The 26,734-nt window shown below is 35.0% G+C and overlaps 1 protein-coding gene across 3 annotated transcripts in view; it reads right to left on the bottom strand.

Moving 5' to 3' along the window:
- LOC118198985 (carboxypeptidase B-like) overlaps positions 1-26,734 on the bottom strand; it is a 74,225-nt gene that overhangs the window by 32,971 nt on the left and 14,520 nt on the right. For all 3 annotated transcript variants that reach the window (XM_035370763.2, XM_035370765.2, XM_035370764.2), the window contains exons 2-4: positions 11,004-11,112; positions 7,663-7,738; positions 1,214-1,350 (exon numbers count right to left, since the gene is read on the bottom strand). In XM_035370763.2, the coding sequence (XP_035226654.1) occupies positions 1,214-1,350; positions 7,663-7,738; positions 11,004-11,068 (278 nt within the window). In that variant the 5' untranslated portion in view covers positions 11,069-11,112. The remainder of the gene's footprint in view (positions 1-1,213; positions 1,351-7,662; positions 7,739-11,003; positions 11,113-26,734) is intronic.

The raw sequence follows: 26,734 nt of genomic DNA, 5'->3' as shown, positions 1-26,734 counted from the left end.
TTTACAATACCGCTGCTAATTCAGCAAACTTGAAGATCACTTGAATGATTAACACTACTTCCAGGCAAGCACACAAGCCGAAACGCGGGGTTCTTCAATTTTTGGCCAACTACCTCCGCGCTCGTGAAGTAAGAATATCACACCTCGAACTCGTTTCCTTTCTATTTAAATCAGAATACTTCCGCTGATAATTTGAATCCTTGCGCGTTCTGCTAAAATTTACATACTCTGGCATTGGCAGTTCCAGGGGAAAGTAAGGCTTGACAGGAAAGATAGTTTAAACTTAAAATAAATGTTAGTTAAAATAAATATAAACCCTACAAGTTTCCGTGAAAGGTCCGGCTGCCTTGCAACGAAACTCAGCTTATGCCACTTGTGGTTCACAAAGCCCTCGTGTGAAAGCCCCATAACGGTTAAGGTTAACCTCCTTTTTTTAAACTATGCTTCTTGCCATTTAAATTGAGGAACGTTCTGGCTCGAGCGAGTATTATGACCAGAGCCAAAAAGAACAGGATAGTGTCTAATTCAAAACTACCTGTCTGGAAAACAATAAGATTAGTTCAGAAGTCAAACACCAAAAATCAGCGATATATTTGAAAATTTTCACAGGACTAGTTTCGATGGTTTTACCGAACCACCATCCTCAGCTGCAAAAGCGCAAATGAACGAGATAGGATATAATGATCAGATAAGATAAGAAAGCCTCGACAGAAAATAAGCTAGTGGCGTCATATGTTGATGAAACCAGAACTAAAACATAATTTTTTTAAAGGCCGAAGGCAAAGATGGATTGGAATTAGGATCGTTAACTAGAACAGAAAGATCTTTTTGAATGTGAAATGCTTATTTTCTGTCCAGGCTTTTTTATCTTATTTGATCATTATATCCTCTCTCGTTCATTTTCGCTTTTGCAACTGAGGATGGTGGTTCGGTAAAACTATCGAAACTAGTCCCGTGAAAATTTGAAAATACAACGCAGATTTTTGTTGTTTGACTTCTGAATTAGTATTTGTTCGGCGTGTTATTTTGTCTTAATAAGATTAGTTGCCGCAAAGTATTCAAAAAGACGATGGCTGTCTTGTCAATTTGCTGTAAAATGATTAGATGTTCTCAAATATTAATACAATTTCAGTTTAAAAAAGGATGGAAGATGAAATGACGTAGGCAATAAAATAACATGTTCAATTTGCAACTTTATAACGATGCCACGTACTTTTGAAGATCGTTGGTAACAACATAAAAGTCGATTCCTTTGGACCTGAGGTTGGATTCCAAGTGGCTGGCTACCTCAGGAGGAACTCGAACATTTACTTTCTCGTATAGAGCTACTGGTTCGTTCCAAACGTCCACCTGTGAATAAATAATAATTAAAGTAATGCATTGAAAGAAATATGCAGAATACCGGAAAGCATATTTCACAAGTGCACATTAGCGTAGCCACTGAGGGAGGGGTTTCGAAGATGGACCAATGAGCTTCTATTGCTCTTGTGTTGCTAAATCTTCGTGCATGTGAGCATATGTTGCTTACATTTTAATTTGCATTTGTTTCGCAGTTATATATTTATGGCGTAATAGTAGAAAATTTCGTGGTGCTTTCTTTTTATGAGTTTAATTAATCGCTGACATTTCACTTTCGAGATTTTTATCACGCATTAATATTTGGATTTATGATCACGGCATATTATCACCCTTTACGTCGAGAAAACGACTCAAGGTACAATTAGCGTCAAATATTATGTATTTACTAACATCTGTGGATTAAGAGAATCCAAGTGTATATATATATATATATATATATATATATATATATATATTTTATTGAGCTGAGAAGGACTGGAAGTGTTACGATGAATCTCGTGCTTTCTTATTTCAATGCTTGCATTCCTTTGATTCTGAAAGTGTAAGATTCAGAATACATTTTATGTATAACCTGATTATATCCATTGTTAACATTAAAAGTTATATGTGAATAAATTATATTCGTTGTGAATATGCATTCTGTTTGATGAGTGTTTCTTGTATAGACAGTATATTTAAGAGTGAGCAGTTATTAAATGTGAAATTTAACGCACTAAATGTATACGAATGCAAATTACTAAAGTTCGCTTTGAATAAAATTATGCATTGGTTATTATCATAGAACATCTTTTTCATATAGACTGCAATAAAAAGTGCTGACTTCTATTTACATAATTGGTGTAAATATTTTTTCTCCTACGCATAGTTTTATGTAAAGATTGCATTTGGGCTCAGATGTTTATCACATATTTCTTCCTTCATCTTATTTACCACTTATTAAGTAATATTTCACATCGATATTTTTGCGAAGTGTATAGCATGTGTTTGTATTTATTTCAACCAGGTAGTGAAATCTTCATAATTTCCTATATTTGATCTAACTTCGCAATGGAAAGTTTCAGAAGTAATCGACGATACTTTAATTATTTTGTACAGAAAATTGCGTGGCAGAATATTTTCAACCATCTTGCTTAAATCTTAAAGCACGCAAAAGGTAATGTGAGACGACAGAAATATTACTGGATGCCCATTGGTCGATCCTAGAAGCCCCTCCCTCAGTGGCTACACGGATATGCACTTGGGAAATATGCTACCGGAAAACATGATATATGTATATAAAGGTAAAAAGCAGTTCAAAACCTAATCGTATTGCGCATTGAAAGCAGCAGAACGTTGTGGTAATAATGCAAAATAAATTAATATATATGTTATCGGTAAAGTACGAAACGCCGGCATTGTATATAATTGTATATAATTTTTACCGGCATTGTATATAATTTTTAGGCAAAGTATGAAATATGAGAATTATTACATACTTTCCTTAGGCATCATATATAATACCTACGCATTCTATGGAATGGCAAATGCTATTATAGGCAAAGTATTAAGAAAGGTCCTGATAAGACTATTATATAAATGACGTGCATTCCTCAAAAATACAAATATTATTCTGAAAAAATAATGAAAGTGCCATTAAAAAATTATTAAAAATACATAAAGAAAGATGAAAGTTGTACAAAACAAAATTTGTTCCTTCTTAAGGGAAACAAAATTTTCATATAAAAATAATGAGATATTAAAATTAACCTACTGGTCAAGATGGTAGGCTTCAATAACATTTTGAATTACATTTTTCACGCCAAGACATTTCATATTTTGGCACTTTGTATTACATTTACATTTGACGAATCCTTGGCCGCTACCACTGGACTACCAAATTCCTTCAGAAGTTCCAAGTCGGTAGAAACCATCCTCTATCACACTCATTACCAACTGCCAATATATTGCGTGAATCACCTCGTCCATTGCCGACGTCAGGAATAGGGACTCGCGCAGTAGCTCCCAAAGAAGCAGTGGAAGCTTTTTTTTTTTTTTTTTTTTTTCCCCGAAATTTTTTTTGGGGGGAGGGCTTGTATTTCCAGATTAAATTAAAAATTTATTTTACGTTTCAATAGCATTTTCAGTTTTGAAACAAAGGGGGTGCACAAAATATCCATTTCATCATCTTTACTAGCATAACCACAGAAGGTATGAATTTTTTAACGACACTTTTTGCATGCAAGTGTATTACTCGTTTCCTTTAAACACACAACAGGTATCAGAAACGGAAATATCTTCGGTAAGCATGTCTTCATCATGCTGGTTTATTCCAATATCGACTATAATCTCATCTAGGTTTTTTAAACAGGTTCGTTTTCTAGAATAATCTGATTAGTTTCACCTTTTTCCATCATTTGGACACTTTCTGTTACTTTTCTAGCTGTTCCTCTGTATACGAATCTTAGATGTATTTCACACTTTGCTAATTTCTCATTTGGCATTCCATAGAATGCCTAGGAAAATGTGTGAAATATGAATCGTTTCATATATTGCCTGCTAGTGTTAGGTATTATATACAATGCCAGATTTCAAACTTTTCCGGTAACATATATATTAAAGAAACAGAAGTACAGTGGCAAACTGCATGAAAGAGGCAAACAATGCCAAAATGAAAAAAGAAATTTACATGTTGCGATGCATCCTTATCCATCGTTAACCATAGAAACTGAAGATTTTTATAATTATTTTCATTATTATTAATCAGTTTAAAATTCGTAGTTTATCTAATTTCCTTACTTATCACTCGTTAAGCTTAGGAACAGTATTTTGCTATCGGACATGTCGAATAAATACTTTTTCAATTCCAAACCTTTGTTACTAATGTTAGAGATTTTAAGAACTAGTTCTTTTTATTAGTCCAAAGGGGCAATTTGCCCTGAAGGACTATTAATTTCGTTTTGGCGTTTTGCGTCGAAATCTTTAAAAGGCTGTATCACTTTTCAAATCGTTGCTACCATATATTACCACGTTGCATTAAGTTTAAAGAAATTAAATAATGAAGAAATTGCACAAATGTATGTATGTTTCTCGCATTATGATATAACAACGGTACTTAGAGCCATCAAAATTTGAATAACGTAATCTTCCGTAGAATATGGGTATGTGGAAGCCCTAATTTCAATTTGAAATTTGTTTTATTATCGATTTCAGATTTTGTAACACTTCAACGAATTTTTTTTATTAAAAAAGTAAACGATTTCAAAGCGAGGAATGGCAACACTGTACGGAAAAAAAATTATCTCCAGCGCGCGAGACTCTGTATCGGAAATTCTAAAGAAAGGCTCATTTTACAATTAATTTGCGATATTGCTGTTGAACTGAATTTTATAGTTAAATAAAGATAACACACAAAGCGTTAAAAAAACGCCCCTTTGGAGGTAACTTAAAATCTGAAACCTTTCAGTTTTTTTGTCTCTTTTTTATTTATTTTATTCTTATTTTTAATTTTTTTAATCAGTTTTTTATTTTTTATTATTTTTTTCATATGTTAGATTGTTTCGGTTTTATATGTTGTTAGCCCAGAGGGGCGTTAACCCAGAAGGGTCTCGAATTTTGTGTATTGTGGAATTTGATTATAGTATGGAATTTTGGATAAAAGTTTACAATCTAGGGAAAAATTACGGCCAAATCCTAATAACTATTATTTAAAAATGGAAGAAATATAGAAAAAATATTCAATGGTCAAACTCTGTTATTTATTTTATTTATATATTGAGGGAGTACGGTACCCATAGCTGCAGAGTCGTCTCTAGATTCTCAATCGCTGATTAAGAATTTGTTTTCTTTCGAGACAGAATCGCGTCAAACAATAAATACAATCCTATGCCACGTATCTTCTGAGACATTTCTTATGTGACACCACTACAAGCATTCATGATGCTGGTTCAGTATTAATCACAATCTTCGCAAAAGACGGCTGCTTTGAAAAGCTGCTTCAGCTTATTGGTGAGAAACTATTTGCTTCTATATTGGAGCATGAATCGGTGATCTACGTTTCGTGACAGATTCGAGATAAAACACTGAACACATTCCTAAACCGTAAAAAAGGTTTCTTTTCAAAACTCTTTAAGTAACTCATGAAAAACTGTCAGAGTACAGATGCCTATAGCAAAAAGATGTCTCCATGTAATGCATAATGTTGTAGAGATGTTACCGTGAACGACCGAAATTGGGGAATGTCGACTTTCACCGGAGAATGTCAACATTCACCAAATACGTCAGGGAAAGATCAAATATTTCTTTACATTCTTGTACATTCGGACCCTCACCGGTGTATGTCGACAACCACAGATATGCTCTGGTGCAGGTCGAAAAGAGAGGAGTATATGTACACGCTGCCATTCTAAAAGGAAGTGTTCCACAAATAAATGAAGTTGTAAAAGCAAGGGCCTCTTGTGCAATTCAAAGTGTGATAATAGTTTAAGTTGTTGCAATAAATAAGATTTGAATCACATAATTTGGTAAGTTTATAACTTCTATTATTTTCCTTTCTCATTTTGAATGTACTATGTGTTTTAAGTTTTTATATTCTTAAGTTCTTATTCTGAGTTTCAAGTGCGTTTTTTCGCGAATGAATTACGGAGAGGGAAATATAATATTTTATATGTTCAACATTCACCATTAGTACATGGTGAATGTCAACATTGACCGGTGTAAGTCAGAAATAAGAGTATTTGGAAAATATTTCGGACATACACCAAGAGACTATGTGATTGCTGACATTCACCGGTGTAAGTCGACATTCTCCATATTTCGGTGTTTCACCGTAACAGAGACATTAGGTATTTTTTGGAAGCCGGAGAGATGAAAAATATGCAACGCCTTCGCCGGGAATGCGCTGAGCATGCAGACCGCTAGACCACGAAGGCTCGTTAAGAAAGCGGGAGAAATACCTTATAATGTCACCACATATATATGGTGGGACCGTAATTGCAAATACATCGATCTATTATTCTATATCGAAGTTTTATTATAATGCATGCTTCAGTCTGTGCTTTATGACGGTCGTCTCGGTTCTCCAGTTTCGATATAAGAAACACATGTTTTTCGTAACAATTGTCTCTGCATCATTTTGACTTTCTCGCGTTCTTAACACATATGAGATATCTTATGAACAACCAGCTATATGTAGGCCTCTGATTGGACAACTAGTATCTAGCATGTTCTGGAAAACAGTCTGGATGGCACCTCAAAGAGTTTTTCCTCACTTCACGAAAGGCAGCTGTCTCTTAGCCTCTCAACAAATCAGAGACTGTATAGTCCATACTTACGCATTTACATTTATCTGCCGCAAAAGGCATCTTTCAGAAATCTGCATTACTACATTACTAGGCTGCTTTTGACGCAGTTTCCATATGGCTTCCTTTCACATGGCAATAACATGCTGGGAAAAGAAAAAAGGGCAAATTGATAGACATGGATGGGTAGATGTTGGATGGTTTGAACAAATATGTTTAAGTTTGAATTTTTGTTGCTCGTTTTTGAAAATAAAAAATAGGTAAAAATGTAAAAGAATGAAGTAATCATTTCCCTTTTTTTATCGTTTTATTTTTCCTCTGTAAATGGTATTGCTGGTTTAAATTTTAGAAATTTGTTATTTATCATCACTCTATTTTTTTAAAAATTGCACATTTGTAGGGTTCCTCATTCATTTTTGTCTAAGATGAACGTCGAGGAACCTAATGAACTGTTTAGCGACTTATCGCTGAGTTCAAATAACTAAAGATATAGACTCAAGAAGGGTTAAACTACCCTTTATTACACTCAGAGTAAGATAACAGTGGGCCCCTTTCTCGGGCTTACAACAAAGCCTCAGAATAAGAAATAAGAACTATAAGTAACTAACAGAGACTGAGCTGAAGCTAAACACAAGTATGGTATACATAGTTGGCCCTTAATTTAAACTGGCCGGCAAATGTCAAAAGGCACGTAATAATACGGCCTAGCTTAGCAGCTTACAATTAGCCCGATGCTAAGATCTCTTAGTTCAGCTAAGAGAGACTTAGGTCGATGGAAAACACGCGCTACTCGAGATTCCTAGCTCTCCCTCTCGAAGTAAGTTGAACCTTTCTTAAGTAATTCTTAAGTTCTTCTAACTCATTTGCATTCAACACGATTTTAAAAACTCATTCTGGTTGGGAGTTGTAAGTGCAAACGAGAATTGATAGGAAGAGGACTTTAAAATTAAAATAACTGTTATAAAATTAAAATATACTTTACACATTATTTCGTTAAATGCAAATACATATTAAAAAAGTTACTTACGTCACTATTATAGGCAAGATCTTTTAAAAGACCTAGTTCTTCTTCATCGCTGGCGAATAATGCTAGCAACTTGTGGCTAGGAAAAAAAAATTGAAAGTAAACATAAATGAAAAAAATTCATCTTCGTTCCTTTTATAAATATGAAGCTTAGTAATGAAATTCTGCATTTTTTTTATTTGTTGAAAATTCTTCTTTTGTAAACTTCGATTTTGTATCGAAATATACTCTTTAATGTGAAATCTATATAAGCAGTTTTTATTAAAGCATTTTACATTCAGCTACTTTCCAGTACTAATCACGCAGCATGAAACAAAATTATTATGCCAGCATTTATGTAAGAATGCTAACTCCCTCTGATGAATTATTTTCTTGTATTAGAATTTTTTATGTTAAGTAGGCGGGCACTTAAGTATACTTTATTTTGAAAAAAGAAATGATAGCGGTAACGTCATTATCCTTGATATTTTACGAATTTTAAGCGATATATTTACGGAAAAGAATGCATTTTTGGATATGGATTCAGGATCAAGAATAATTTTATTAATTCCAAGAACTACATTTGATGCATTCCGATGCAAGAACATTCCGATGCAAGAAGAAAAGAAAAAGAATTTCCTAGATATTAGAAGGAATTCTAAAAAGTCTTTCCGTTGTCCGGTAGAGGGCGGAGAAAGAGGATTCATAAAATCTGTTTTTAAATGGCAGACACTATATGAAATTGGTTTGAGTTTTCGGGCTTTTCTTATTGTTGCCATGATACCATAAAACTTGTCTGTTATATGGAAGATTAAAAATGTCACGAAAAAGGTGATGCTGTAGTTTCTAATCAACTGTTCGGCAAAAGAAATCTTGGTACAGCTCAAATACTAAGACTATGAGAAAATATAACTAGAGATAATAAAATAAATAAATATAATTTGAAAAGGATAATCTCCCGAAGAAACATGAATTCAAGGTACTGTAAAAAGCTATGAGTGTATGTTATTACATGTAATATATACTATTTTCATGCAGTTTAAGTTTACCAGAATACAGTATTTGTTCCTTTTGGAAATGACAGAGTAAGTATGAATGTTAAGATTATCATTATTTAAGCTTACAAACTATCACGCAAATTTTATGTATGTATCCTGGGTTAAGGTATTTAACACAGCTTTCACCAAAATTTTACTGTCATGCATCTCAGATCTGCTTTTAGTGTGAAACCAATACTGAGTTTCAGAAGCGGTTATATTAGTAAAAATATTAAATATTTGACAGAGTATTTAAGGTATCCGACCTCGTTCGGGTACCATTTTTTTAAAAATGTTTTTTATTTTAACTATAAACATATTAATTTAAAGATAAGCATATTAATGAGTGAAAACAATTTAAAACGTAATGCTAAGTAATTTTAATTTTGAAAAATAATGAAAAAAAAGGATAATTTTTGTTTAAATTTTGCCTTTACGGCAACAACCACGGTGAACAATGTATATATAAATATGCAGTTTTTTTAATTTGTATTTACATTTACACTTGTTTTGTATGCAATGAAGCAAAATAATTAAGAAATATTTATATATTCTTATATGTCAAAATGTATAGTATTTACTGTATATTTTCCTATTATTGCATCCAAAATCTAAAAATAAAAAGTAACAATTCAACTTCTAATTAATATTTCTAAAATCTTTTGCTTCAGAGCATGCATCAGATGAAACATGTATAGAAAGTATCATTAAATTTTATCCATAAAATTTTGAGTTATGGCTGTTACCATTGGCAATATTTACAGAAAAAACATTTTTCAGAAAACAAGTTTAAAGTTTTCATAAAACAATTTCTTAGTGAAAGAAGCATCCCTGATAATTAAAATTCCCCTGCTTTGTAACTTAACACCTTGTTTTTTCTTCCCACACTTTGCACCTTTACTTTCGAACAAAGTGTAATTTTTTCTTTGGGTTTTTGTAAAACTTGTGGAATGCCACCAAAAGTCATGATTTTGCACTTTATCAAGTTTTCGAATTCCCTGCTCAGTGTAAAATTCAGGGCACATACCTAACCTTGAAAATGTTTCAAGCAAAGCTATGAATCCATCATTAAATAACATTAAATAACCCAACACTTGCATTTGCTCCAAACATTAAGATTCGCAAGTTTATGAATGTTTCTTTCGGAACAATTTGCAATAAAATGCCATTAAAACGTTCCTTGATATTTTGAGTTTTGCCATGTAGACACTTTTAATAACTCTTGTTTATGTAGTCAACTCCATATATGTAGGTTTAATTAAATTCAAAATATATATTGATATACCAGAGGTTTTTGCCTAATTTTTTTCTTTCTGATTTTTTTCCTGATTTCTGCAATCACACATTCATAGTTGCACCAATTCATTGATTATTGAGGAGGGCATTGGTTTCGAAGAAGAGCTTCAATGGAACAAGCAGTTAGTACAACCTGCTGCATCTCAATTAAGTTTCAAACATGACTTCTAATTGCAATCCCTAATTCTGCAGTTTATCAATAAAAGAATCAGTCAGTTTACCTTTTCCTTTCAATTCAGGAGCGGAGTTTTTTACTTTTCGTAGTCCACTACCAACCCTTTTCTGTACATGTTCAATGCATTCCACTTTCTTGACCGAATCTTTACCATATATATCTTTCCCAATTAAAAACTCTTTAGAATCCCCATCCTCGTAATACTCCGCGTGCTTCAGCTTTCGTAATGTAATAGATCATTCAAACAGGGAATAAGCACCAACTGCTTCCATAACCCTAAGGTGCTTCTTTATAATTTGCACAACAATTATATTACGCTTTACATATGTCGTGCTGAAGATTGCATGCCCTTCTGCTTATTTTGTTGCAAATGACGCAAAAATGTGACATAGCTTTCAAATCAAGCACTTTGTCAACGCTAATCGACAAAGCAGCAACACATACATTCAACGTCGAATACCCTCTGCGCCAAACTAAATACGAAATTAAGGGAAAAAACTAACACCAGATTCTTAAAATGTATTACAAAATATCTAAACTTAGTACGCAGGTTTATAATTTATAAAATCTTAATGATAAATAAAGTTTCTAAATAGGTATATCTATTTAAACGCTCACTTCCGGCCCAGAATATTGGAACTTCCGATTTATTCAGTTACAGAAAAATTCTTATAACTTCAGTTCTAATTAACCTATCAACAAGCAAAAACTTGTATTTGATAGCTAAAGATGTATTCTTTAAGGTAATGTAATAAAGTAAAAATCGAAATTTTGACCGAAAATCGTCTTTTATACGAGGTCGGATACCTTAACCCAATAAGAGTCTTTTCTTAGCAATACTATTCAAAAATACTTACCCTGTAAAATTGAGTTGGCAATGAACAGGTAACACTGCTAATAGAAGGAAAGCCAATTGCAGCATTTTAAGTAGTTTCTTGCTTACACTTTCTGTTTTACGTTATCAGCCTGAAATTATGAAGAGAAAAAAAAATATTCAGAATGATTATGGATAACTTTTATTACTGTGATGTGCATGGTACCTTTACGAAGTAAGTGTTCATGTGAGTTTATATTTTCCGCGTAACGTGATGTATTTTGTTCAACTGCTGTTACATATCAGTTTCCAAAAGTTGGATACTGTTATGAAATGCTCAGCTGTGGTAAGATAGTGTCCCCGCAAAGCGGGTTTAAGGTTACCAGAAAATGGCAAAAAAAGGCGGGGTTGTCAGTTTTGGCGAGAAATCGCCCATTTAGTGACGTTTGGCGACAAAATTGGCGATATGCAATAGTCGGAGTGAGAACAATCTAGAACGAAATCTTACCAGTTTGCCCCAGAATGTTCTTGAAGGCAGGTCAGAAAGCTATACAAATCCTGCCTGTGTTCGGAGTAGCAGTGTATCGTGAGTTTTATCGTGAAGTTGAGCGTATAACGAGTTTTATCCTTTTCGAGCGTGTTGAGCTCCGGTAGCGATCGATCGAGACGGGAGCTGTATTTGGTTGTTTTGCCGTGAAACTGTCTTCACCATTATAGCCTGATAGCCTGAAGGCTGTGTTGCTAATTATTTCAGCGTACTTGTCGACGACTATAAACATGTCTTTGGAACTGTCCTGTGAAATACTGACGAAAAAATTGTGTTTTTATTTTTCATCAAGTGTTGCTTCAATCACTCCTAATCCACGAACCCGCAGAATGCAACAATAAGCACAGGAATAAAAGATAGACATGTGTGTTAGGAAGTCCTGTTTTTAGTATTTCAGTTATTGTATTTCTAGTTGAAGAGATAAAGAAGCCGAAGCACAATAATAATGATAAATTAATGTTATAAGGTATTTTCTCCCTCCTTCCCTCATACCTTCGTGGTGTTATTGGAAGCAAACTCGACGCGTATTCGAAAGGATTCCAGGATTCGAGTCTCGGCGAATGCACTGCATATTTTTCGCGTCTCCTGCTTCAAAATAACCTATATATAATGTACTTGTTATTGCTAATTTCTACGACCACTTGTGCGCATGTATTATAATTAGCTCATAAATGGTTTTTTGAAAATCTGAGATATAATGCTAAACATGTTTACTATTTATTTAAAAATTAATTAAATGGTGAAGTAAAAATTAAAAAAAAAACCTTATTAATATCGATGGATTGTCTGAATCCTCATTACAAAAGACCTTCAGAAAGCTTATTTACTTTCATTCTTTCCGGTCCAAGCTAAACACACTTGAGTAAGTTTATTGTAAATAAAATTACTTAAACACTTTTAATGGAAGAATCTCTAGTAATTTGAAATGGGTTTTTGTATTAATACGGAATTAATAAATAAAGGAAGTCATGTAAATTGATAATGATAACTCCGGAAATTCAAATGAAGGGTAATCACGAATATAACATTTGAAAAAGAACATCCAAAACTTACTTCTATGCAACAACGATTACCAATGTTACTTCGTCACCACCAGGATTTGGCGATTGGGTCCCCTACACCCCAGTCCCAATGAATATTTTCCATATCCCTTCCTTAAAAAAGAACATAATGACTCTACACATGGATCTCCATCGAAAACACTTAGATCACTGCATCACATGTATTTCATTTTGATTCATTTTAATCACAGGTTTCTGGGCACCCCCTTTATCATTTCCACTGACCATTGTCACTTCCGTTTTCCTGAAACTTTTCCACAAGTGCAGAAAGTGATTGTCAAAATTCTAGAAATAATATTTCTGGTTAGAATGTTATTTCCATACATTTTTATCGGCATTCTACGAATGTTGGAAATTTATTTTCAAAACACCTTTCTACAATGAACACATAATTTCTTCTGTGTTGGGTCGCGATTGAGCTGAGAACAGTTGTTGCCAACATTTCAGAGAGTGAAGGAAACTTTTGTGTTAGTCTTCGTTACGGAACAAGTTATATCTCAGTGTTCATTTAGTAAAAGTTTATAATACCTTAAGTGTGCTGCCTCACTCAATTTAGAGAGATATATAGCGCGTCCGTAAAGTCATGGTGCTCTTTTGATCGGTCGCAAGAAAACAACAAAACAAGAGAGAAATGTGAAATCTTCACCAAACAAAAGAAAAACTCTTAAAGTTTCATACCTATTCAGTGCAGTTTGATGTGGGCTCCATCCATGCCATCACAGTCTACTCCGCAAAGAAGAATGGTCCTATAACTTTATCATGCATCATTACACACCACACGTTTCCTTTAGGGCTGTTACGTTCGTACTCTACGTGGGCATGAGAATTTTCAGCAGCTGTTATGGCGATGAACATGTCCACTAACAGGGAATGTCGCCTCATTGCTAAACACAATCTTCTGCAGAAATCGGTTATCACTGTCCACCTCATGAAGCATATCTGTAGCAAAAGCAAGTTGTTTGGCTCTATCCGTCCGTTTGATAGCGTGCAACACCTACAGTTTGCAAAGACTTCTTAAGTAACTCTTCCATATAGCCTCTACAGATTCGTCACTGACCGATGGCCTGCCAAAACGGGGTTTGTCCAACAACTTCCGGTATCCTTCAACTGCTTATCCCACCGATTAATGTTATTCCTATGTGGTGGCGGTTCGTTGTACACGCGAAGATATTCACGTTGCACTTTGGTCACCGATTCGAATTTGGCAAGCCACAGAACATACTGAACTTTCCTCTGTACGGTCCACATCTCGACTGGCGTGGGCGTGGATGGGCTGATCTGCTCTTTCGCATTTCGCGGTGCTGCGTCATCACCTGTGTGCGCACATGCTTGCACACGGAAACTTGGAGAGTTCTCCTTTTGTTTGGTGAAGATTATTTCTATCTTGTTTTGTTGCTTTTCTGTGACCGAACGAAAGTGCACCATGACTTTACGGACGCACTGTACATATGAGTGTGTGTGTGAAAATAAGAACAGAAAAGAACTATTCTATGCCCAGAGAATATTTGCATATATATGAATGTGTGTGTGAAAATAAGAACAGAAAAGAACTATTCTATGCCCAGAGAATATTTGCATATTCCTGACATTTCATGGGAACATAAGCAGTAGTCTAATAAAAACATTTTCTTATTTTCGTTGGGCAACAACAACGAAAATAAGGAAGAATATTTTTATTTGTTTCTGATAAATAAATTAGAATCTTTAGGATTTTAGATAATTAAAATCTCTTAGAGATTATATATTACGGAACCTGAATTCGTAAATTTTATCATTTCTTGAAAACCGCGGAATATTAACAAATTATTTGAACGTGAAATTTTTATTACTTGCGTTTTATTAATGGACATATTACAAGCACAGTATTTTACAGGAATAGGTATAACTACGCACAATCTTTTATGAGAAAAAACGAATGTGTGCACCGTGAATGCAGTCAGCATATCAAAGGAGATATTCCTTTTTCCTCCTTTCTTTCTGCAAAGTGAAAGCATGGACGATTTTTTCTCTATGTGCGGGAAAAAGTAAGTGTTCATTGTTTAGCAATCGCAATTGTATCGCAATCTGCTTCGAAACTTACATAGAAGCAGAAAAAATGTATACATGTGTATTACATGTACACTGGGGAGGAAAGGGGGGACAGTTCTATATCTCCCGTTCTACTTGGCCGATTGATAAGATTCAACTTGTGTTTATCATGTCTCGAAAGCACGACTTAGAATATGTATTAGATTTATATATGGCATTGATCTAATATAGGTCTGTTGACACAAAACCGGACTTTTTTCGGAAATGGCATACTGATTTTTCTCTATATATTTCGATTCTACGACTCAAATTATGCCAAACTGCCAATTTTTGTAAAAATCGCAAGAAAAGTTTATAAGGTATTTCTTCCGCTTTCTTAGCATGTCTTCGTGGTGTAGTGGTCAGCACGCTCGATGCGTATGCGATAGGCCCATGTTTCGAGTCCCGGCGAAGGCGTTGCTCATTCTTCACATTTCCTGCTTTGAAATAACCTGTCTGTACAAGATTTAAAAAAAAAAAAAATAGCTCTCAATATTTTAGCTCATCAATGTTAATTGGATTTGGTATATATTTATTAATCTCTCTCTTATTTTATGACTTATTTGATTCTTGCTTTCACATTTCGAAATTTAAGTTCATTCCAAATAAAATTCGTCCATTTTTTATGATTTATTTTTAAAATTTGTATTTAAAAATAATTTTTATACATTTTTCGAAAAAAATTTTGAATTATAACCTATAAAATTTTTACTGTCATCTTAAAGTAGATGTATTTCTAAGCATGCCTGCAAAAAATTAGAGTTTTTTATTCAAAATTTCCGAAGATATACCTGAATTTATATATTTATATATCAGTGCACATTGATTTTTAACAATGTTTTTATCCGACACTTTGGGCACAGTGAAGATTTTGATTAATTACACGAGTTGGATTTAATATTTTAACTTTACTGTTCATTGTTACGTGGAGTTTGAGTTATGTAGTATTAAAATAAAACAATAAAACAATTGATCCAGCTTTATCTAATCTTTATTTAATACTCGTATTATTAGCTAAAGAAGCAATTTGCCCAGAGAGGCTGTTAATTTCGTTTTAGCATTTTGCGTCGTCCACTATAAAACGGCGTTTCACTTTTCAAATTGTTGCCACCCAATATTAGAGCCCATCATTATATCTAAAGAAATTAAATAATAAAAAATCTGCGTGAATGTATGTATGTTTCTCGCATTGTGAATAAAAAACGATACCTAGAAGTGGAGGACTACATCATTCAAAATTGGATGGCTATCCAATTTTGAATGATGTAGTCCTCCACTTCTGAAGGCTATCAGATTTTTTATTTATTTATTTTGCTTTTTAAATTTAATTTAACGTTTGTTTAATTTATCGAAAAGTCTCGAAATGTATAGATAACTTTGAAAGTTGGACTTATTCTCGACTTTTTAACTCTCTCTTTTTCATTCACGCGTTCGCTTACTTGATTCGTTACAGAATCTGGGGCTTACTAATGGTCTTCGAGAAGAGGAACTCTATCAATGGAAAAAGCAAAAAGTTTGAGAAATTATTTGAAAGAATTATTGTTTCTGCTATTCGAAGCATTCTGAAAAATCATGTTTTTAAGTACGTTCGTATAAGAAACTCATATGAAATACGAAATGCGTGCAGAAATGGCATGGCGTAAGTCACTAGACTTGAAAAAGGTTGATTCTTGAGAAGCACAGCGAAAGCAAATGATATTTCTTTCTTATATCGTAAATACTCGAATTAAATAAATTTTTCCTCGCTGAAGATATCTTCAATGTCCCACTCTCAGCCTTCACGAGTGATACGATTTTAATCACAGAGTAGCTAGCCTTCTCTTTGGCGTTTGCGTATCTTTGAGTTTTGTGGTATAGATTAGTGAAACTAAATAATTATTTAGTCCGGTAAAGATATTTTTATTCTCACTAAAAAGGGAATTGTTCGTTTTGTAAAGAGGAATCCATTTAAGAAGAAACTACTACAAGTCTGTGTCGGAAAACTTGACCTAGGCATATTTATATTTATAACTAATATGTTAACGACACTACTTACTGAGAGTGTTTACACATTTTTAGAATAATTTCAATAAGGAATTTTAAAAAGAAATTTTTTTCGGAATAAAAATCTCTAGCAACAGCTTATTATTTTAAAAGGTATTTCTCCTTCCTTCAACGCACCCAGCGCGCAGACCTCTACACTACGAAGGCATGCTAAGAAGGCGTGAGAAATACCTTACATACTCCCCCTTTTAAAGGGCAACTGGGGTTTTTAGGGGACCCAGTCGCCATTTCCTGAGTATGGAGAATCACCATCCACCACCATTTTAGTTTGGGTGTCACTGTAGAGTCTTCAGATTAATTGGAAGCATGAAAGATGAAAAAATGAGCAACGCCCTCGCCGGGACTCGAACCACGGACCTCTCGAATACGCGCCGAGCGTGCTGACCGTTACATCACGGAGGCATGCTAAAAAGGCGGGAGAAATACCTTATAAGTTAGTTGATAGTTATTTAGTGGCATCTCAGATATTACATTTATGAATTTAATTTCATTGGCGAAATAGCATGAATGTAGATATTCCCAAATAGGAATGCGCTCGTCCTTTTCCTTTAAAACATTCACAGTTTCTGGTGACTGTATGTTGACGGAATAGACAAATTCATTTAAGAAAAAAGTAATGAAATTCTAATTCTAAGGTTAAACTGTTATGTAAATATATACAGGTAACTTGCACATGATACCAGACCTTTCATTTGTAATTCAATAACTCAAATATGTAATACTGTAAAAAACCCTTGTCAAGCGGGGGTGGGGTTACGTCCTTAAATTTATACAACGCTAAATATTATTGTAATTAAAAGGGGAAAATGAAACAAATATTAATTTAAAGCATTTCTATTACTGTACATGATACAATTACTTTCTGAAATAGCTGGTGATGTTTGCTTGGGACAATGTCTGATGCAACTCATAAACATTTTGCGGTGGGGAATGCAAAGTTTTACAAATACATCTCATATAGTGTCCTCTTCTTTCAACATTGCAAAATCAGGCAATACATGTGCATTTTATAATAATTCATTTAACTTTTTAAACATTATAAGTTATTTTCTCTTTCTTTTCTGCATGCCTTCTTGGTGTAACGGTAAACACACTCGGCGCAAGGACTCGAGAGGTCCAGGTTTGAGTCTCTTCGAGGGCATTTTTGCATCTTGCACCTTGTATCTTGCATCTTGCACATTTTTCCCATCTCCTGTGTCAAAACAACCTAATGACTCTACAACATTAAAGGCTCTTGATCTTCTTCACTATCGCTGCTTCAATCGTCGGCTAGTGTTATAAGATTATACGGTTCTTCATCTGTCATAGTGCAACCGTTATTCTTGACTAATTCTTTAATTTCTCCTCTTTCCATATTTGAAAATCTTCGCTTCTTTCGCACTTTTGTAGGTTGTACGATTTCCTTGTCATTTTCAATCGATGGAAATCCTTTAAAACTGTAGGAAACTTCTAACCAGCTCTGATGTCAGCAAGCATTCACTTTTGATGAATTCGGTTATTTCAATGCGAATTTAATCATTCCTTTCCAGTATCTTATGTTGAATGGCTTCCCAAATGCCGTTAATGTGTCGTGCTTTCCGTTCTCTAGTGTTTTACTTGCTGAGATGTAAATATACCTCACGTACCTCACTTTGAATCTTTTCATGATTCATGATTTCTTTATTTATTGGTTGGATTAAAGAAGGGGTGATCGGTGAAAGAAAGAAAACCTCTATACTTGAATGCAACGTTCTGAAGAGACTACCAGCTAAACACTGGTAGCTAAGTCAGAAATTCGAAACCCGGCGAACGGATTGGCGTGTGGGCATCCTTCTGATTTTCCTCGTGTGTAACGTTTAATACGAGCCAATTTCCCTTAGAAAGTCCTCCTCGAAGGTATTCCTTCTCTTTCTTCAACTTCCTTCACAATAAACTTCAAAATATCATAAACTATTTATCCATCAACTGTGAAAATTTAAAAGCTCCATAAAAATGATTGAACAATTGGATTTTGATCTTAACAATATTGTTAAACTATGGACTTCTACATATATAGACTTCTACAAGATATGGACTTCTACATATGGACATATTTTCACACTCTTCAAGACATGGACTTCTACATATAATTATATGGACTTCTATATAGACTTTATATTTTTATTTTATTACTTTATTAATTTTACTGCATTTAGACATTCTACGTATGGAAATTCTACATATGAACATTCTTCTACATTCTACAAGATATGGACTTCTACATACGGACTTACCATATATTTATATGTTGACTTCTACGTAGACTTTACATTTTATTTTTATTTTAAAAGTTATATTATGTATTCAACACTTTTAATTACTTATATTTTGTACATTGTAATTGTAACGTAATATGTACACTAAATTGTTTTAATAAATGCCACTGAGCTGCAGATGGTGGATAGTACCCATGAATAGAGCATACAAAGCGGAAGTCTAAATGATGGTGTGGTTGCCCTATTGATGGTCTTCCGTCTTCTTACTCAGAGAACCCTCGAGTGCTTTGCCATAACCAAACAAGCCAAACCAAACCAGCATTATAAGGGCTTCAGTACCATATTCCAGAGTTTTGTCAAGAATTAGGAGAACATTAAAGCTTAGGTTTGTTGTTTTACGTAACATTTGACTACTTTAATGAATAGATTTTCAAACCAGTCATTAAAGAGGACCATCGCAAAGCTACCGACGCTTTGCAGCGTACAGCGTAAAACTGAAATTCTCTCGTTGGACAAATTAAATCAGTCAAACTAAGAGGAATTGGGAAGTTTGGAATAAGCAGAAAAATAACGGTTTGTGAATTACGAATGCTAGTAACTAATTTCGCTTGCTCTATAACAGGGATGTTCAAACTATGGCCCAAGGGCCAACTCCGGCTTTCCGGAAGGTTATGTTATAAGGTATTTCTCCCACTTCCCTAGCGTGCCTTCGTGGTGTAACGGTAGCACGCTGGGCTGGTATTCCAGAGGTCCGTGGTTCGATTCGCGGCGAAGGCTGTTGCTAATTTTTCATCTCGTCTGCTTCCAATTAACCTAATGACTCTACAATGTTATCTTATGTTGAATGGCCCGCAGATTGAATTTTAATTTGCCGGTCCGAAGTAAATTAAAAGAAATATGTATTTATATGTTATATACGATCTCCTTTTCTACTTCGTTTAAATATTATTTCCTTCTTCCTTTTTTTTTTTTAAAGAGCTGATGGTCTTTTTACTTTCTCTATTTTTGTTCTAAAAACTTAAATTGACGGAAATAGCAAGCACAGATAGCTTTTAATCCGTAAAGAGTTAAAAGCGAAAGTTTTTTTTTTTTTTTTTGTTTTGTTTTGTTTTGTTTTGTTAGTAATAGCCGTAGATTGGCGCCAACAAGCCTTAAACTCTTTCTCCAGGAGCAGACATATGGGAATCCGATATAGGTGAATTAGACCTCTTGGAAAAAACTTAAGCTCAACTTAATAAGAAAACTTAATCTGTTTGCTGGGCAGCTACCTAAGAAAGACTTGTCTCATTTCCCGAGGTTAAATTTAATACCCTCAGTGAATGAAGAGAAGCTTAAGAGTTATGAAGATGACTTGAAAAAACTGCATTTTGAGTGCGAACGCAGATTTAAAGATTACAGTGCCATTCAAACAGAATTGGATAACTTTTAGCATGCCTTTCAACGTAAATTGTAAAGCAGTTGTAGGGTTTATATTTATTTTAACTAACATTTATTTTAAGTTTAAACTATCTTTCCTGTCAAGCCTTAATTTCCCCTGGAACTGCCAATGCCAGAATATGTAAATTTGAGTAGAACGCGCAAGCATTCAAATTATCAGCGGAAGTAGTATGATTTAAATAGAAGGAAACGAGTTCAGTGAGAGAGTTATTCTTACTTAGCGAGCGCGGAGGTAGAAATCGAGAATTGAAGAACCCCGCGTTGCGGCCTATGTGCTTGGCGGGAAGTAGTTGCAATTGTTCCAGTGAGCTTCAAGTCTGCTGAATTAGCTGCGGCTTTTGTAAAACGCGGTGAGTTAGTTATTTTAGAGAGCCTCGTAGTTAGAATATTGTCTTTACTTTCTTTTCAGGTTCTTATTTTTATTTTGACTGCCGAGTTGGCACCGTTTGTAAGCGTCAAGAGAACGCAATTGTAATTCACTACGTTGAATAAAAAGGGACTTAAACCCTTTACAAGACTCTGTGGTTTATACAAGCTTTCACAGTCACCCTTGGTTGCGTGCAAGTTGTAGGCGCGCAACGTTATATTGGCGCCCGAACACTTATCGAACTGAAATGGCCGAAAATTGGATGGAAGCCGCTGGACAACACCAAGAAATGACAACTCAGTTAGAAGGATTTGGATACCTGGTCCAGACTTTGAGAGCATCAATCAAGCCAAACGTCTATTTCGACGGAAAAAATTCGGTGTCCGTATTTTTAGAAGGTATAGAAAACCACTTTCAGCTCTACCCTGTGCCTGAAAGACAAAAAGTTGCCATCGCCACATCAGCACTAAGAGGACAGGCCGCGCTATGGTGGAAAAATATAGGCAAATTTCTTCTAGGTGAATTTGGAAGCCCGACGTATACATTTGAATATTTCAAAAAATCGTTAGTAAAGGCCTTCCCCATAGTGAAAGACCGCGCACGGCTGGAAGCCGAACTATATAGTTTCTACCAACGGGATACAGCACAATTGACGGACTTTATTTTACGAAAATCAAACTAACGGATATGTTGTATGGGAAAAAACCCGATGCGGAGATAATTGAAATAATATTACCAAGATTGTTACCCGCTGTCCAAGACTACTTTGAAATTAGAAACCCAACCACATTGCAGGAACTTTTCGAATTGGCGGTGAAATTTCAAAATCGCAGAATAGCGGAAAGAGCGAGAGGGGAAACATATTCTCAAAGTACCAGAAGGAAGGAGGAAACCAGAAATGGAAATCGCTCGTATGGGGGAAAGAACTATCAAGCTAACGCATCGAAACTTGAAGGTCAAGGCCCAAAAAGAAAATTTGAAAGTAAGCATCCGCGTACCCAGAAGACACAGATTGAAAGGAAAGCTTTAAACGACTAGAGGGGCCTGTGAAAGGGAGGGTCCAGACCCCGGAAGTTTTAGAAAAACCCTCAAATAGACATCTAAATACAGTCATCGTAAAAAACTCACAGCTACCAATTATACAAGTCCTGGTTGGCGATGTACCAGTAGAAGCCCTCATCGATACAGGGGCAGAAGGAAATTTCATGAGTGAAAAGTTCTTCAAAAAGAATTTTTATAGGATACGACTATTCAAAACCAGAAATACGGAAATTATAGCGGCGCAAGGAAAAACATGTCACTGCATCGGGAAAGTATCATTAAACTTTTACAGATAAAAGAGGAAAATCTCAAAGTATTAATTTTTGTGGTGAAACACCTCCAACACTCTCTTATTTTAGGTATGGACTTTTTAAGGGCCGCGAGGGCCAAATTAAATTTTCAAGATAGTTCCGTGGTGCTGGAGATGGACCAGAGGGTGGTGGAACCTGCGGAGACACCTGAATTGGACCTTAGCCATTTGAATGACCAGGAAAGTAAAGCAATACAGCAAGTGGTGAGTAATTTTTCTCATTTGTTTTCAGAAAAACCGGGAAACTGTCAGATCGTGACGCACAAGATTCAATTAAATGCCGAAAAACCTTGTAGGACTAAACCTTACCGCTATGATAAACAAAAAGACTTAATCATCGAAGAACATATTCAGGAGATGTTAAAGAATAAAATAATAACGCCCATAAATAGTGAATACGCGAGTCCAGTCGTACTATGTAGGAAAAAGAACGAGTTTCCTCCTTCGGATAAAAGGGCTTGGAGGTTTGCTATCGATTATAGAAAACTAAATAGCATAACTAAATTTCCAGTTTACCCTTTGCCGGTTATAGACGAGATCATTAGACAGATCAAATCGACGAGATATATGTCTACTTTGGACTTAACGTCTGGCTACTATCAAATAGCTATGAGACCCGAAGATATACATAAAACCGCGTTTATAACAAAATCGGGCACTTATGCATTTTTACGCATGCCTTTTGGGTTGTGTGGAGCCCCATCAACATTCCAGAGAGCTATGGACATTGTTCTAAAGCCTGTCCTAGGAAAATCAACCTTAATTTATCTAGATGATATAATTATAACGAGTAATACGTTGGAACAACACATTAATGACCTCGAACAAGTTTTTAAATTATTAAAAGAGGCCGGTCTTACAATTAACGCCTCAAAATGCAAGTTCGCAACTAAAGAACTTAAATATCTCGGTTATAAAATTTCGCAAAAGGGTATAGAAACGCAAGATTCAAAAATAAAAGCTATTAAGAATTTCCCACCGCCCAACACCGCCAAGAAACTTTCGTCTTTCCTTGGACTATGTTCTTACTATCGATCTTTCATAAAAGATTTCGCTAATATTGTTGAACCACTCTTAGTAATCAAAAGAAAACAGAGTAAATTTACGTGGACAGCGGAAGCGAACACAGCTTTTGAAAGATTAAAAGAAGCGCTTATTAATGCCCCTGTTTTAAAATTCTCTGAGGGGGATGAAAACCTGGAAATTGCGGCAGATGCATCAGACTATGCGGTGGGTGCGGTTCTTATGCAAAATAACCATCCGCTGGCATTTTTTAGTAAAACATTGAATCAAACACAAAGGAATTATACAGCTACAGAAAGAGAAACATTAGCCGTATTAATGGCTGTACACAAATTTCGAGTTTATTTCGGCAAATCGCCAGTAACAGTCTTTTCGGATCATGCGGCTGTTGGTAGACTTTACTCGGCAAAAAACCTAACGCCCAGGTTAATAAGATGGGCTTTAAAACTCCAAGAATATAATATCACAATAAAATATAAACCGGGTAAGGAAAACAATGTAGCTGACGCACTTTCTCGTATAAAACTGGACGATGAAGGTAATGAACTTAAATGCGCTGTGTTGACTTCAAAAATTTTAGATTCTAGAGATACGGTTATTACTGAACTGAAAGCTGATCGTGAATTTGGAAATATCTATGCTTATTTGAAAGACCCCGAAAGCTTTGAGCACACAGATATCGATGCGATAAGAAATAGAGCAAAAAACTATGAAATAATAGATAATTTATTATTCTATACGAAAACAACAAACGAAAATCTTGAGTATAAGCCAGTCATCCCAGCCTCGCTTCGATAAAGCATTTTGAAGGAGTTGCACGAAAAAAAAACAGCGGGCCACCTCGGGGTCAGGAAGACTATAAAAAGGGTACGCGAGGCGGTATATTTCCCGCAATTATACAAAATAGTAACGGCGTATGTCAGGTCCTGCAATCAATGTCAGTTAATAAATGATATTAATTACAGCCCGGCCGGGTACTTAAATAGCATTCGCGCTACATTTCCGAATGAAATTTTAGGCATAGATCTCCTTGGTCCCTTCCCCCAGAGCGAGTTAAATAAAAATCGTTTTCTTTTAGTAATAGTAGATCATTTTTCAAAATGGATAGAAATTGTTCCACTTAAACGCGCGTCAGCCAAAACAGTCGCAGATGCATTCTTACACAGATACATTTTAAAATACGGTGCACCGATAAAAGTCATTAGCGATAACGGAAAACAATTCATTAGTCAAATATTTGAAAACATATGCAATGGACTTGATATACGCCATATCAAAATGGTTCCGTATAGACCACAGGCTAACATAGCAGAAAGAGTTAATAAAAACATTGTAAAAATAATTCGCAGTTACGTTAGCACACATCACAAGCGCTGGGATGGCTACATAAATGAATTAGCTTATGCTTTAAGAACGGCACATCATGATACTACGGGAAAAACTCCAGCAGAATTATTTTTAGGCAGAAAGTTAATTACGCCTTTAGATAAATTATTCTTTGTGCAACAAAGAGAGCAGGAATTTAGACAAAAGGACGTGCAAAAGCTAATTGATCAGGCGCTTAAAACCTCGGATACGGCAAGAAATAGGCAGAAAATTTATTATGATAGAAAACGCCGTGAAGCAGATTTTAAAGTTGGGGATAAAGTATTGAAACGGAAATTTTCTTTATCAAGTGCCCCAGACAATTTTATGGCAAAGCTAGCTCCAAAGTTTGAAGGCCCCTATGTAATTCAGGAAATCAAAGGAAGTAGTCTTATATCTTAAAAACGAGAGAGGGGAAATCTGTAAAGCAAGTCCCGACCAGGTGAAAAAATACTATAATCCCAATGATTTTGAAATCCTTAAAAGTTTCTTGCAGGACTCAAGTCTAAACGAAATAGAAGGGCCAGAGACTGCAACAACTATTCCACCACCCAAGAAACGGAGAACTGAAGAGAGACCTAGCACTTCTACAACCCGGACGTCGGTATCAAAAAGAAAAAAGGATTTTCAAACTCCGACGTTTAAGAAAAACAAAAATACAGATGAACCGGGTAAAGAAACCGTGGTAAAGACGAAAACACCACCTACAAAAGATGGCAGGAGAAATTACACATCAAGGAGAACGCGCACACGGCCACAGAGTCAGGTGCCAGCAAGGCCGCCGTTCCGGAAACTGAAACGCCAACAGGAGGCACAGAAGTACGAGGAACAGAAGAAATTCAAGAAGGACTCCAGACCGGAGGACGTCACGACCAGCCGTCCCAGGCAGAAACGCAAAGGCCAACAACCAGACGATTACTCCGTCAAGAGGCCAGCATGTAGAGGACGCAAAAGAAAAAACAACGGGGTCGACACTCGGAGATCAACAAGGAGAAGATTGACATCCATGACACCTCTAACTTGGGATCAATTTTGTCAAAAACGGATGACGGAGTTTCAAGCATCGAAAACTCAAAGATAAGTTAAAACCTTCTATAAATTTTTTTTCTCTTTTGTTCCGAAATGTTATGCATAAGTACGAAGTTCTATGTTTTGACGAAAGTCAATATGTCTCGGTTGAGACTTAGTTTTGTTTTACTTTATTTAGCTAAGGCAAAAGTATTATTTTCTTTAAGTGTAAAAGCTAAAAACAAGTATTTTCTGTTGGTCGAAAGACTAATTCTGTTATGTTAAAGCCAAAATTTGGCCGAAGATAAAAATAACTTCGTATTCTTGTATTAATAAGAATTTTAGTTTCAGTGCCGCCAGCTTGGCGAAGAATGAGTAAAGTAAAAATTTATTTTCTCTTATTCATTTTTATGGTAAATTGTAAAAAGCATATGTATTAAACTTTTGTAAATGTATGTAAATACTTGCATGTTATGTAAAAGTAGAATTTAGTCTAGAAGCATAAAATTGTAGATGCTAAAAGTGAATGCTTAAAAGCAATGAAGTCAAAATTTAAGTATTAAACTGTAAAGTCATGCTTTAGAGCTAAAGCCTGCATGTTTAAAGATGAATGAGGGGGAAGTTAGAATGAATGTGTTTTGTAGGGTTCTCCACCTACATTTGAATTTTTAAGAATATTAAAGTAGCTCATTGAGTTGTAGAATGTCGAGTAAGGTGTGTCTATTTGGTTGTTGAATTCTAACAAATCATGGTGGTTAGGGGAAGTGTTGTAAGACTAAAACACGAATATTCCCGTTTGACACCATACATGGTGGAGAGCCAGGGTAAAGTTAAATTAATGCTTGAAAAATTGAATGAATGTGAAGTAAGCAATAACTAAGAAAAACGAATCGATTAAAAACAAAAATTTATTGTGTCAAGAAAGTGTAAATTATAATGTATGTAGAAAGATACTGATACTTATTCCTTCCAGATGCTGGAAGGAAAGACCAAGATTGATTGATGAAGTCCAGGAAAAGTTGCTGTAAGAAGAAAGATTTGTAACGAGCAAAAGAATTTAGTATATAATTGTTACATAAGATTTTTTCTGTGTAAACGAGGCTTTCGCCAGTTAGTTCAGAATTAGATAAACTTACAACAGGTCGTTTGTAGGACCTGCTTCCAAGTTTTCCAAATTCTGGCAGCGGCAAATGTAGGGTTTATATTTATTTTAACTAACATTTATTTTAAGTTTAAACTATCTTTCCTGTCAAGCCTTAATTTCCCCTGGA

This window comes from Stegodyphus dumicola, chromosome 7 (genome assembly GCF_044657685.1).
Source record: "Stegodyphus dumicola isolate Sdum_Otavi_A_Nest chromosome 7, ASM4465768v1".
NCBI classification, from domain to species: domain Eukaryota; kingdom Metazoa; phylum Arthropoda; class Arachnida; order Araneae; family Eresidae; genus Stegodyphus; species Stegodyphus dumicola.
The sequence above is the reverse complement of the archived record's forward strand: the minus strand, read 5'-3'. Positions and strand labels throughout refer to the sequence as shown.